We start from the raw sequence: 13,363 nt of genomic DNA, 5'->3' as shown, positions 1-13,363 counted from the left end.
TGTAACCTCTGGTTAGTACTGCTACCTTGGGGATAGTTGTTAAGCTTAATATAAATAATCATAGATTTAACTTCATTTTGATTTGGTCAAGTTGACTGTGTTTATGTTATTTTTTAATGTTTTATTTGTGTCAAGAACTCTTGTTTGGTTGAGAAAGAACGTGTAATTTAATTCTTTTATTCAGAATAAAATCACGTATAAAACAATCTTAGATATATATAACTTAAAATGTGTGCTATGGTAAAAATGTTGAGGAAAACACCTTAAAAACTTTAATGGTATTCACGGAGAAATGAAAAAGGAAAATTTACCTAAATATTACAGCGATATCTACAATTTATCCCATTAAACTGTTGCTTCGTAAACAAAAATTATAAAAAATTACAATTTGGATCCGAATTTGTAAAAATAAAACAAATCTGAGCAGAAATAAATGTACTAGGTATTTTACTTGACATTATTTTATTACATTTTAATTGCGGCAGTTGAATATAAATCATACTAATATACCGGGTGTTTCATCGGTAATGGGCAACATTAATGTGTACTTTCCACTAATTTTAATGATACAGTAAGTACAAATACAATGTAGAATAAAATGCCGTATGCTAATCGTACTTGTTGACGTCATTATACTCATTAAGTGATCACGAACAAAGGGCAGAACCAAGTGTTTATGTCCTTGCCATTTTTTTTAATAAATTTTAGAGTATAGAGTTGTTCAGAACTTGAGTGCCTGTCGTCGTCTGTTTGTCAATTTAAAATTAATTATAAAATTTAGAATTATCGAATGATTGAGAGCTTGGGCTTATGAGATTGTATCTCCTTCAGTCTATTGACATACACGTGCAAAAATACTATGAAAATTCCTAGACTAGGTCGTAGATTCTATCGTAGTTGACGCACACATAATTACGCTGCTGGCTTCTAATGATAAAGGTCTAAATAATGGTTGTAGCCGTATCAAAGGCTTATCTATTCAATTTTCTTGATGTTATCTTTTAATCGAATTTTTTAAGAAAAATCACCAATTTTTTAACGTTTAAATGTCAAACTTCGGTCACAGCGTCATAAATAGGATGTGCTAGAATCATTAGGTGTCGTACCCTAGGAACGTCTTACTTAAAATGGTTAAACTAATTAAGAAATAATGTAATACCGCTTTAAATATAATTTTGTTGGTAATCACTAAAATTTGTGTTCTACCACCGCTATTATCATTCGGATATTATTGAAGGAAGTACCTAAAATGCCTCTCTTCTACTGTTAATTTGTTATAAGAAATAAAATGCTTGGTACACTTTTGTTTCACAGTTTATTTGGAACACTCTAACAATTGTTTCGGCTGCTAAGCCGTTATCAAAGAGATAATGGCGTAGCAGCCGAAACTGTGAAACAAAAGTGTACCAAGTGTTTTATTTCGTATATCTTATTAAATATGTTTCACCAAGTGCCTAGCCAAGAATCAATTTCTTACATGTTAATTTGTAATGAATAGAAAATTATTTTGACAAAGAAAGGAATATAAATTACTTTTTTAATTCATTTTGAGCACCGAAGGTAAGCAGTTATATTTATGTATATATTCGCCTGTATAATGGAAAACAATAATTATTATTTTGTACACGCAAACAGAAGTAAAATCGATAAAAAGTCGCGAATTGGACGTACTAAACAAACCCCGCATTAATTAATTGCGAAACAAAGGTTATTGGCAATTGAACGTAGGCATTTGCTGTTTTGTTAATATGTATTCCATTCGATTCAATTTCAAATTACTTCTGGTATATGAAATCCATATTATTTGTGCTATTTCAATAAAATCGACGGTTAAAATCGAAACTCAACTACTCAACGAATAATCAACACAATCATTTTTCGTTAGAATTTCGCAAAAAGAATTATTATTATTCTTATTTATTTTATTGCAGAATTATACGGTATAAGAAGGAAAATTCAAAATTTTTACGCGAAAATATAACTTTATTGAATTAGCTATTGTCCGTTTTTGTTGATGAGCCATTTTGCAGGCAGTTTTGCTCATTACGTGTTCGTAAACTTCTGATTTTTGGATTAAATAAATGAGATTTTACATCATAATCCTAAGACCGTTTGAACACGTACCTCCACTCTATCCTAAAGTGAGCCAATCTTTTTTAAACTAGAACATCCCACATCTTTAACTATTTATGAATAGTAATCTAAGGTAGATCTGTCTCTACTCCTCTTAACTCCTGTTTCTGCTTGTAATATGTGTCTAATTAGCCCTTCACTCCTGAGAAGGATCCAACCAACCTATCTCGCCTATTTTTCATTGACTTGCATAGTTCTGCATATGGATCAATACTGATTAACGGACGGATTAAAAAAAAAAATAAGGTCTGGGACTAAAAACAGTTTGGGGCCCCTTTAGGAATGTTGTATAATATGAAAAATATAAGTACCAAAATTGAAGAACCCTTTCAAGACATAGAAACTACGACTTTCCAGCCCACCAAGCCCCAGCTTAATCCGGCCCTGATCTAAAAGCACAAAGGCAATGCTATACGATCAATGTGGCAACACATTTCAGAGCCCTAGCTCCAATATTTCTTGGCGAATGATCAAAGATGTGTTGGGCTTTAAATTTTGTTGGAAAGCAGCACCCTTACAATTTGCCAATGTGACAAAACTAATGTTTATAGCCATCTATCAATAAAATCCGCAATCACGTAGTTACCAACCCTATAACTTCGCTCTAATTAAAAATTATACGTCTATATGCGCTTGTTTGATTACTTCTTTTACGAAATTCCACCAAGAATTTTTTTATTTATTTATATTTTTATTTATATTTGCAGTCTACAGTCCATTTTTATCTCAAACTTTAGAAATTTGTGTTAATTAAAACGTCACCCGTGAATTTTATTCTTCAAACTCATTTATATAACCAATTCTTCTACAATAGGGTGTAAAGTATCCTAATTGATAGAATCGATAAGTCAGGTAAAATCTTTTGCGCTTTTGAAACTATAAAATATAATATGCTGAAAATTATAGGGCTTTTGTGAAAAAGAAGGTCCAATAAAAGCACGTAGATTTTTTTTCTCTAAGACTCCAGAATGTGTAGGATTTTTAACATTTATTTATCATTGTCTAAATTTGGGTCAGGCGTCTCTAACATTTCTGTCTTTATATTCTTCCTAACTCAGTTACTGATACTATTGAAAGTCGATCTAGATAAGTTCGAAAGTTATCAAAGACTTTTTTACAAGAAAAAGAAAACAGTCCCTAAACGTAATATTTGCTACCACACCACAAAAGTGTGACAAAAATTATTATTGTTTTTTCGAAAGACGTTCTTATTAAGCAATATAAGTAAGCACAAAGTAAATGCTCTATACCTACATACATGTTGTGAAATTCAAGATACGGGTATTTTCTTTCCTTGTAATGAAATTTCGTTTTATAGAGTATCAAAGAGCAGCAGCAGTATTAAAGCAATTTTATCGCCCAAATAAAACGTTTTCTATTTCGTGTTCGAATGTAATGTATTATTTTCTTAAAAGAAAATTCATTATAGAGACGTATTGGACAGTAATTGATTTCCATTTTGTCTACCTGATAATTCAAATTGTATAATATAAAAGAAAGAAAATTTCAAATACTAAAAATGTTTCGTTCTATTAAAAGAATCTATTAAAGTTTCAAATAGTTTATAATTGGTTTTAGTCTTAATCTGGTTCGTTCATTCTCGGTTGTGGTCTTTTGGTGTTGCTAGTATAAAAAAGGTCTTGCAATACCAAGATCAATTTTGCTCATCACAAATTCGAACNAATTACAGAGAGTGCCATCTTCTTGTTTGTGTCAAAAACAGAAGGATAGACGTGCACAATTATGTTTACAGCAATATTGGTGTAGTAAGAAGGTACTGTGAACGGAAAAGTGGTTGCAAAGACATACACGTTATATTTTATATCTAAACCAAGTGAGATTTTCGTGTAAATGTTTAAGTAGTATTATCTGTTAACATTCCCAAGAAAAGTATATTTCGCTATAAAACAAGCTGGTTATCATAGGTTTAAATAACCGTAATTTCGGGTAGTAGACATTTAAAAATTAATTATGATGCTAGGTGGTGTGTGTGCCTCACACGGATTTTATTTATTTTAACCTAAATCTTTATTGTTTTCAGATGATATGTAAATACATAAAGGAGAGACCTGAAACTTAGTTGACGGAGGAGGAAATGACAAGAGCTTTAGAGATAGTAAAGCGAAAAGAAATTTAGGTTCAAAAAACATCCGAACGCTTTGGAATACACGAGACTTGTACTTTGCGAAAGATAAAAAACCAGATAATGTCAAAAACTCCTAAGATTAAACAAGTTTTTTACAGAACAACAAGAAATTGAAGTAGTGGAACATACGTATTTTAGAGTTAGAGAGACGTTTTCAGGGAATAACACCGTCAGATGCACGTGGATGTGCGTACGAACTAGCAGAAAATTTAGAGTTAAATCATGTATTCAACATAGAAAACTGCGAAATTGGCAGGTAGTAACTGATTGTCTGGTTTTAAAAGAAACTCCTAAACTTTCTATTAGAGCTCCAGAGCCTACGAGCAAAGCACGATCGACAGGATTTAATAAACCACGAGTTCAGACTTTTTTTATGTTTTACAATCTGTTTAGAGGTCAATAATATTAAACCATATTAGATCTACAATATTGATGAAACTGGGGCAAATCAGTAGGTACTAGTTCTCAGAAAAATATTAGCTAAAAAGGATAAAAGCAAGTGGGGCGTATAGTGAGCACTGTGTTGATTGAATGTTACCGCAGTTTGTGGGATTTCAGCTGCAGGATCCTATGTTCCAGTTTCTTTTTTCGTTTCATCCCCATACCAGTTATTGTCTACAGTCCTTTGACTGCACTTTATTCGGATACTTGAAATACCAATATGCAAAGGAGAGTGATTTGTGGGACACTAATAATCCAGGATTTCGTCTCTCATTGTATGATAGCGTAGAAATTTTGTAGATAGCGCTTCTCTGTATTGCCAGCATGGAAAAAGCAGTGAAAGGTTCTCAAATGACGGGAATTTGTCCACTCAATATAATGAAGTATTTTCTAACGAACAATTTCTGCCTGCTGAAGTTACGAATGTTTCGGTGTAGGAAGAAACTGAAAGACCGGTGACGAAAGAAAATTTCCCAGAAGATCCCCAACCTGAAAATGCACAGGCACTTAATAAACTATAGCTAAGTTGCAGTCATATTTAAAGATATTCTCTTGAAAGTTACTCCCAAGCCAAAATCAAATGCTCGTAAAAATAAAAAACAACACTCGCTCAAAAAAGCTCAGCACACTGAAGAGTCACCATTTAATGACCAACCAATTGCAAAAGAAGCAGTCAGAAAACCGAATATCAGAAGAGTGAAAACTTACTAAAAAATATTGCAAAAAAGCTCGTTATAAGAAAAAAAAACCATGACAAAAAATGCGGTGGAAGTTTCAAGTAATAGTGATAGTGAAGAGGAAGGCACTAACATCAGATGCATTTATTGTCAAAGCAGAAAGAATATAGAGAATCAAAAGCCTGGGAGGGATGAATCGAATGTCAAAACTGCAATGGCAGTGGCAATGGTGACGGTACACTCTTGAATACTACGATATCACGATGTCGCACTTCTGTTCTAAATTTCATGACTAAAAGCCGCTGCAAAGAAGGCGGCTCCACTGTTTATGTAACCACCACATGAGTAGTATCGCAAATAACGGACCAAATACACATATTTACGGTGAACTTGATCATTACAATTCGACCATTTGTGGTTTTATCATTATCTATGAATGAATTTGCATTCTAAGAATCATCCATTTATTTGCCTCAATATATATATATGTATTATACAGAGCGTTTCTGAAAGAAATGGCAACCTTGCAGAAGGGTACTATAAAATAAGAAAATTAAATATTTGTACATCCGAAAGTTCAGTTTTCGAAAAAAAAAAACCGTATTTGAAAGTATAAGTAAAGGGCAGTCCAGCTCTGGCAAGTCATGTCATAATATATATAATATGCACTTCAAGACGCCACTGAAGGATCGTCCAGATATTCATTTTATCAGTCATAGATCCATCATCATCTTAAGGTCGTCAGTCCTAAGACTGGTTGGACACGAACCTCCACTCTTTCCTATCCTGAGCTAAACTTCGCATTTCCCTAAAACTAGAACAGCCCACATCCTTAACTATTTGCGAACACTAATCTAATCTAGCTCTACCTCTAGCCCTCCTAACTCCTGTTTCTGCCTCTAATATGTCTTTGACTAGACCTTCATGCCTGAGAAAGTGTCCTACCAACCTTTCTGGCCTATTTGTATTGACTTCCATAGGGTCCTCTGTTTTCCTATTCTTTCTAATACCTCTTCATTTCTAACCTTCTCTCTCTATCCACGATATCCTCATCATTCGCCAATAACACCACATTTCGAACGCTTCTAACCTTCTCTTTTCCGCCGCGCCCACTGTCCATGTTTCGCACCCATACAGCGTCGTGCTCCAAACATACACTTTTAACAACCTTTTTCGAATTTCTATATTAACCGTTCGCGAACATAGAAGTGACATCTTTTTATTGAAGGCAACTCGACCCTGCACTATCCTCTGCTTTATATCCCTACTACTTCTTCGGTCTTGACTTATCTGACTTCCTAGATACCTAAAAACGGCCACTTCTTCTAATTTTTCGTCTCCTATCTTTATATTCGCTCTTTCCCTACTTTTCCTTCCCTTGCATACCAGTATTTTTGTTTTACTTTCATTTATTTTCATTTTGTAAATTCTTAACAGCAAAATTATTTGTTTTTCTTCCCAGACACGAATTCCATAAAAGTTGCATAGATCCATGGTTATTGGAGCATCGAACGTGTCCGATGTGTAAAATGGATATTTTGAAGCACTATGGATTCGTGGTCAGTGTTTCACTATAATCAACAAGACGTAACAATATTTTAGCCTTTTAGATTATCTGTGATACCTTTGCACCTAAGCTCTTCCCAATTTCAAAGTAGCTACTATTTTGCACTTAGCATGGTGGAGGTAAATCGTTTGTAGTTTTATTAAGTTTTGCTTTTCAGGGGGTTTAACAAATGGTTTTTGATGTTTTAAACATTCAATTTGTTACTAACAATCAGCTGAAGTACATTTACGACATATAATCTACACATACGTCCAACTTTTTCACAGATTACAAATAAAAAATAATAAGTTGCTATATTTGTACGTAAATGGACTACAGCTCGCTAATTTTATCTTTTGTTTAACTTAAATCGGTTGTGTTCATGGCTTGATGACGTAAAACACGTTCGCATCGTATTCTAAATGATGACGAATATTAATCAAAAATGCAACCAATTTGAATTAGACTTGAGCTTCAGTTAATTTATTTTTTTTATATCAGTCGCGAAATAAATATAAATATAATGTAACGATTAATACATTTCAATTACTATAATCGCGATACGAACATACTGATTTTATAATGGNTGCAGTAATTTTGAAAAGCAAGTGGACAAAGAAGTGTAATATGAAAAACTTTAGAATTTCGATCGATCGCGTTAGATAAACAGGAAAATTTGTTTTTTAATTTGTGTTGGTTGAAACTTTAAAAATTCATATAAAAGTGTTCGGGGATGTGTTAAAACAACATTAACAACTCTTTTAGAAGAGATTATTTTTTACAACAACATGTTCCTTAATAAGTATTTGTTGTTATTTTTTTTACAGGAAGTGCAAGATGGCGAATGTTGCGCAATATGCATAGAGCCATATAAAATATCAGAAGTGTTACGAATGTTGCCTTGTCAGTAAGTAAACTAATAAAAATTATACGATCCTAGTTTTACAACCTGCTGCACTATTTCATTAAAACGTTAAAGTTATTAGAAAGAGCTTAATGGAAAAAGCAGCCAAGACAATATCATTTTTAAATAACTCTGAAAGAATTCAGACTAAAAGAACTCACCCCTATCACCCCAATTAATTAACGAGTTGTGTTAGAAGCATATCCCCACATCATATGTATATTATCGCAGAATAATTTCTTGTAAATATCGGGAAAAACATCGTATTTTCGGTAGGAGTATGGCAGAAAAGCTTTATTTATATTTAGAAATACACTTAGACTTTCAAACTTTCAAACAAAGTTTAACTATATTTGTTGTAACATGTACACATATGTAGCCAACCAATTCCTCCTTCAGGATTCTACTTTATCCTAGAGTAACTAGTTTATCCTAAAGTTGTTTTACGTCGGTAACAAATACACGATAAACCAATTTGGCCTAGGCAAAACACAAGTTTTAGGGATTTCAACATTTCTATCATATGTGATAATTGAATAAAATAATCCGAAGTGGTCTGTATTCTGTCGAAGAAACTGCCAAACGCGGATCGCGATTTCGATCTTTTTGGATCTCATCAGCGCGTCGCAGGCAGCTCCGACAGAACACAGACCAACTTTTACCTGCTGCTTTAACAGCGCGTTTTAGAAAATACGACAAATGGCGCTGTAAACGCCATCTGCAGTGATAGTAAGTGATAATTGATTACAATCATGAAGCTAACATGAATTGAATTTTGAGTAATAAATTGTAAATCGTCGATTCTAGCATTACTACTATACAGTGTGCAATAAATGATAACAACGTAATAATGGTAGGCTTTGTTTCCATTAACGTTTTTTACGATGTTCCTTTGTTACGAACAAATCACACAGAACGAAACATTTTAAATAATCGACGAAGGTAAATAAAAAAGACATTTATTCATGCAATGTGACGTATTTCGGTAATCTCTCGTAAATCACGCAATGACACAATGACGGCAGTTCGTGTAGGTTTCCACAAAATACCAGCTACTCGTTTTTATAGCCCATGCTAATAAATAAATTACGTTTAATTTCAAACGTGATCTGTTTTGTCTTTTTAACTGAATAATATCAGATTAATCGAACTTCGCTAGGGTGGTGTACGCATTAAAGGGTGTATTTTGGTTGGCATATTTTAGTATTGATCGCTAGCAAATTATCTATTAAAAGTTGGCGAATGAAAGCGATTTTCCCTAAAAATGGGACTATTTTAAATTGAATCTTTGGCTCAGTAAAAATCGTCCCTGTAATAGAAAAACTAATAGAAAATCAAACTTTTGAAGTCAAATCGAATTCTCGGCCCAAATGTGAATTTCTTTAAAACTATTTTCAGGAAATCAGTTATATATACGTTCGTATTGCATTCCAGAATATGATGATGTCGAATATGTTTGTACTTACTAAAAGAAATTATTCTACAAGTACGTCTATTGCTAAAAAGTAATTCGGTTCACGTGGAACTTAAAAACAGCTTAGTTACACGCGCTCCAACACATGAAATATGATTACGTATAATGAGTACCGACAAGTCTGACAACAAAAAAAAATAATTGATTACTCCGCAATCGTCTATATCAGCGAGAGAATTTTGATACAAGGGAACTTTGATTTGATATTAGTCACCGTGATTTTTTTTAATCCAGATAATTTTAGGTAAGTCTTTATAAAAATGCCTTTCCAAAACTTATTTTGTTGCTGCATAAGAAGAAAAACTATTAAGAAGTTATTTAACCGAAAGTAATAGTTCCTCAAAGAGCTAAAACAAGATTTCTCAATAAAAATAGCTCGTAATTTGCTCTTCACATTTTGATATTGATTTTCTAAGATAATATCTTTTTCCTGTTAATTTTCAATTAAGCGTAAGCTCTAGTTAAAATTAAAATTGCAACACTTGTTATACTCCAACTTGATAATTACAAAAAAAATTATTAAAAAAGCCTTTCTTTAAACTGTTCAAAAAAAAATTCTTAACGCCAAACATTTTTGTTAACCTAGAAAGGACTTTTCCCTGCCTTAACTTCATCTAAATTTAAACTATATGTAACCTCTGGTTAGTACTGCTACCTTGGGGATAGTTGTTAAGCTTAAGTTTTACTACGTGCAAAGGTTTAGATATATTCACGCAAAAGATAGACTGTCGGTAAGTTCTTTTATGCTATTCTACTACTTTAATCTTTCGTATATTCTCCTTTCGTACCTTCTCGTTTCGTACCTTAAACAATATTACCTGTTTTGACCAATTTTGTTCTCGTTTCGTACCTTAAAGATAAATCGTCCCCAGTGAGTTTTTCGTACCCTGTGGTACTTTAAATTTCCAATGCGAAGAAAAGAGCTCTTGGTCCCATAACACTAATTAACGAAGAAGTAGTAACGTAAAATGTAGCCAACAAAAGTCTAGATTTTGTTACCACAGTTTCAAGGTTCCATTCTGTTTAAAAACAATTATATTCTGCTCAACATAATTCTTTAGAGATTCAAAATTTCTCGAAGCAAAGAAAAATGTTATTCCAAAAAAATATAAAGAATTTGTTTTTATGACAATGTAACTAATGAAGGTAGAAAATTATACTGTCAAGGCAATTTTTTTTCCAACAATATTTCAACAAATATTCAAATTATATTGTGATTTGCATTTGCTATTTTCAAAGCAGAAAATAGTGTAAAAAGTAGATATCTAATTACAAATAGATATTAATATTAATAAAAAGACATTCAAATTGAAAAATAATGTTAATTTAGATCTTCAAAATTATGAGTAGGCGAATCAGTTTTCTTTCCGTTATAGCATCTACTTTTTTTTAAAATCTTCTGTTACTTTTCTATGTAAATTAAATGTAGGTGTATATTTTGTTTCAGGAAATATTAGTGCAATATTCACTTACAAACTAAAAGGCGAACAACTGGCGAAACTTTTGGAAAACGATTCCGAAGTATTAGTCCATATTACCGTAGCTAGTAGGAGTACAGTTAGAAATGCAACTATTAACAGGTATGTTATTTAATCTTGAGTAACTCATTGGGTTATTGGGAACACATATTTCACATCACAATTTTTACTGGAATTGCAAAGATTTATTAAGCGATTTACAAATATTTATAATTCGATGTCAGTTTTCTGGGAAAATTTAGGATATATGATCTATGAGCTCTAACTCAGTGAAATTGACCCAACTGCTTAAAATACATTAAATTTATGCTTTTTTTATAATGGAGAAAACGTACTTTGAAAATATGTGGTTGATTTTGGTTCTCTGCATATTTATGTTGTTTTCATTTTCAGTTACAAGTTGACTATTTATGTTTAGTTTTAACATAATATACAATCAAAATTACTAAATTCTCAAGACTCTGTTTCAAAATTCAGCGCAGGTACTGTTTTAAAGCCAAGTATATAATACTAAATAAGGTAATTGTGACATGGCAGAAATTATTTGGGCATTTCTAGTTGTTAAGGATACTATTTGGAAATAAAAATGTCCTTCCCTTTATTAAAATGCAGTGAAATTTACGAAAAAAATATAAATACATTTAATCACTTATTTCAAAAGATATTAAAGTTCAATAACTCATATTATCAGTAAGTGCCTGCTTTGTTCCTGCCACATTTATTTTCATATTTTTGTCGTCGTAAACTTGTGAAAAGATGTATGGAAAATTTAATTTTCTTAATTTTTCCCAATTTGGAATACCGAAATTTGGTATTCTAATCATTTAACGTTTCATTAAAAAAATGGACGAAATTACAAAGTTTTTATTCGATTAATTTTAGTAGTGGAAATACTTATTCATAGATGTATATTATCCTTAATAACTACAAATGCTTCGGGGTTTTCTGGAAAAATGAGGAAAGTAACTAATAAGAATAATTGGTTTAAATAAAGGTATTCCTTCAAGGTTTTCTTCTTTTTATCAGTTAAACATTAGTTTGATGCTTTAAAAATTAATAAATGATTTAAGTATAATATGTTATTACAAAATTTGATTAATTTTCTTAAAAATTCCAAGGAATTTCCACAAAAAAACGTAATTTCGTCAGTTGAGTCAACTTCATTGTGACAAGACAATCTTCAATATTCAATATTCAATATTTCAGACGAATTTATAAAGTGTGTATGCGCATAATGAAAATAAGACACCAAATATTATAAACAATTACCTACAAATCTTTCCTATTGAAAATGTTCAAATTGTAAACGAAATAATTGACCTTCGCGTCTTTTATCAGCTATATAGAACAGTGTAGATATATTCCAGACTAACGCTAGACTGGAGCCATTATATCTATAATAATATCATTAAGTATTTGCTTACACTAATTCCTCTTCTAGTGTTTCGGATATCTATTTTAAACGACTGTGAAGTTTCTTAAGAAATAGTAATGATGTGTTTAAATGTATTAATATAGAATTTGCATTATGAGTTTCTATCGCCGACAACATTATCAAAAGAAGGTAATGAGAGACAATAAACTAAACAGATAGAATGATATTACTAATGTTCAAATTGTATCGTTTTTGTTGCCAAGATGTTTGGTCTTGTATCTCGCGTTACTACCAGAAAAAGGTCCATTTGCTATTCGTTCTTATAATTTATAACGAGCATTAATGTTCCTAAATAATTACCGCCAAGGTATTATGCAAGGACCATACATACTAATGTCATTAGTAATATTAGTTTAAAACATAGTAGCGTTTTGCAAATTTTAACGAATTTGTGCACATAAAAGTTAGAGAATTCATTGAAACAATGGCATATTAAACCACAAATTACCAATATAAAGACTAATAAATTGCAAAATGTCAATTTATCAATTCTGTAACGTTTCGTTAGTTTATTGTAACATTTATGTCATACAATTAATACAATATATTCCATCAAACTCGGCATGGTTACAGTTAATTTGTGGTTTATTAAAATAACACAAATTAACAATCAAACTAATGTCGCATTAACTTTAATTTGAATCACTTACATTTTGTTGTTTTTTTTTCTTGCAGGACATCGGTTTTGTTCGTGTCCATTACATTCATAGTATTAATGATAATTTCCTTAGCATGGCTAGTGTTTTACTACGTGCAAAGGTTTAGATATATTCACGCAAAAGATAGACTGTCGGTAAGTTCTTTTATGCTATTCTACTACTTTAATCTTTCGTATATTCTCCTTTCGTACCTTCTCGTTTCGTACCTTAAACAATATTACCTGTTTTGACCAATTTTGTTCTCGTTTCGTACCTTAAAGATAAATCGTCCCCAGTGAGTTTTTCGTACCCTGTGGTACTTTAAATTTCCAATGCGAAGAAAAGAGCTCTTGGTCCCATAACACTAATTAACGAAGAAGTAGTAACGTAAAATGTAGCCAACAAAAGTCTAGATTTTGTTACCACAGTTTCAAGGTTCCATTCTGTTTAAAAACAATTATATTCTGCTCAACATAATTCTTTAGAGATTC

General features: G+C 31.8%; 1 protein-coding gene across 2 annotated transcripts in view; it reads left to right on the top strand.

Annotated features, from left to right (window-relative positions):
- The window catches only part of LOC108733280 (protein goliath), a 61,089-nt gene extending 47,825 nt beyond the window's left edge, over nt 1-13,264 (top strand). Inside the window, exons 4-5 of one of the 2 annotated variants that reach the window (XM_025975975.1) lie at nt 10,751-10,901; nt 12,910-13,264. In XM_025975975.1, the coding sequence (XP_025831760.1) occupies nt 10,751-10,901; nt 12,910-13,123 (365 nt within the window). In that variant the 3' untranslated portion in view covers nt 13,124-13,264. The remainder of the gene's footprint in view (nt 1-10,750; nt 10,902-12,909) is intronic. The other variant, XM_025975976.1, reaches the window with a different exon arrangement.
- The last annotated feature ends 99 nt before the right edge of the window (nt 13,265-13,363 follow it).

Source organism: Agrilus planipennis, unplaced genomic scaffold (genome assembly GCF_000699045.2).
Source record: "Agrilus planipennis isolate EAB-ADULT unplaced genomic scaffold, Apla_2.0 scaffold12, whole genome shotgun sequence".
Lineage (NCBI taxonomy): Eukaryota > Metazoa > Arthropoda > Insecta > Coleoptera > Buprestidae > Agrilus > Agrilus planipennis.
The sequence above is the reverse complement of the archived record's forward strand: the minus strand, read 5'-3'. Positions and strand labels throughout refer to the sequence as shown.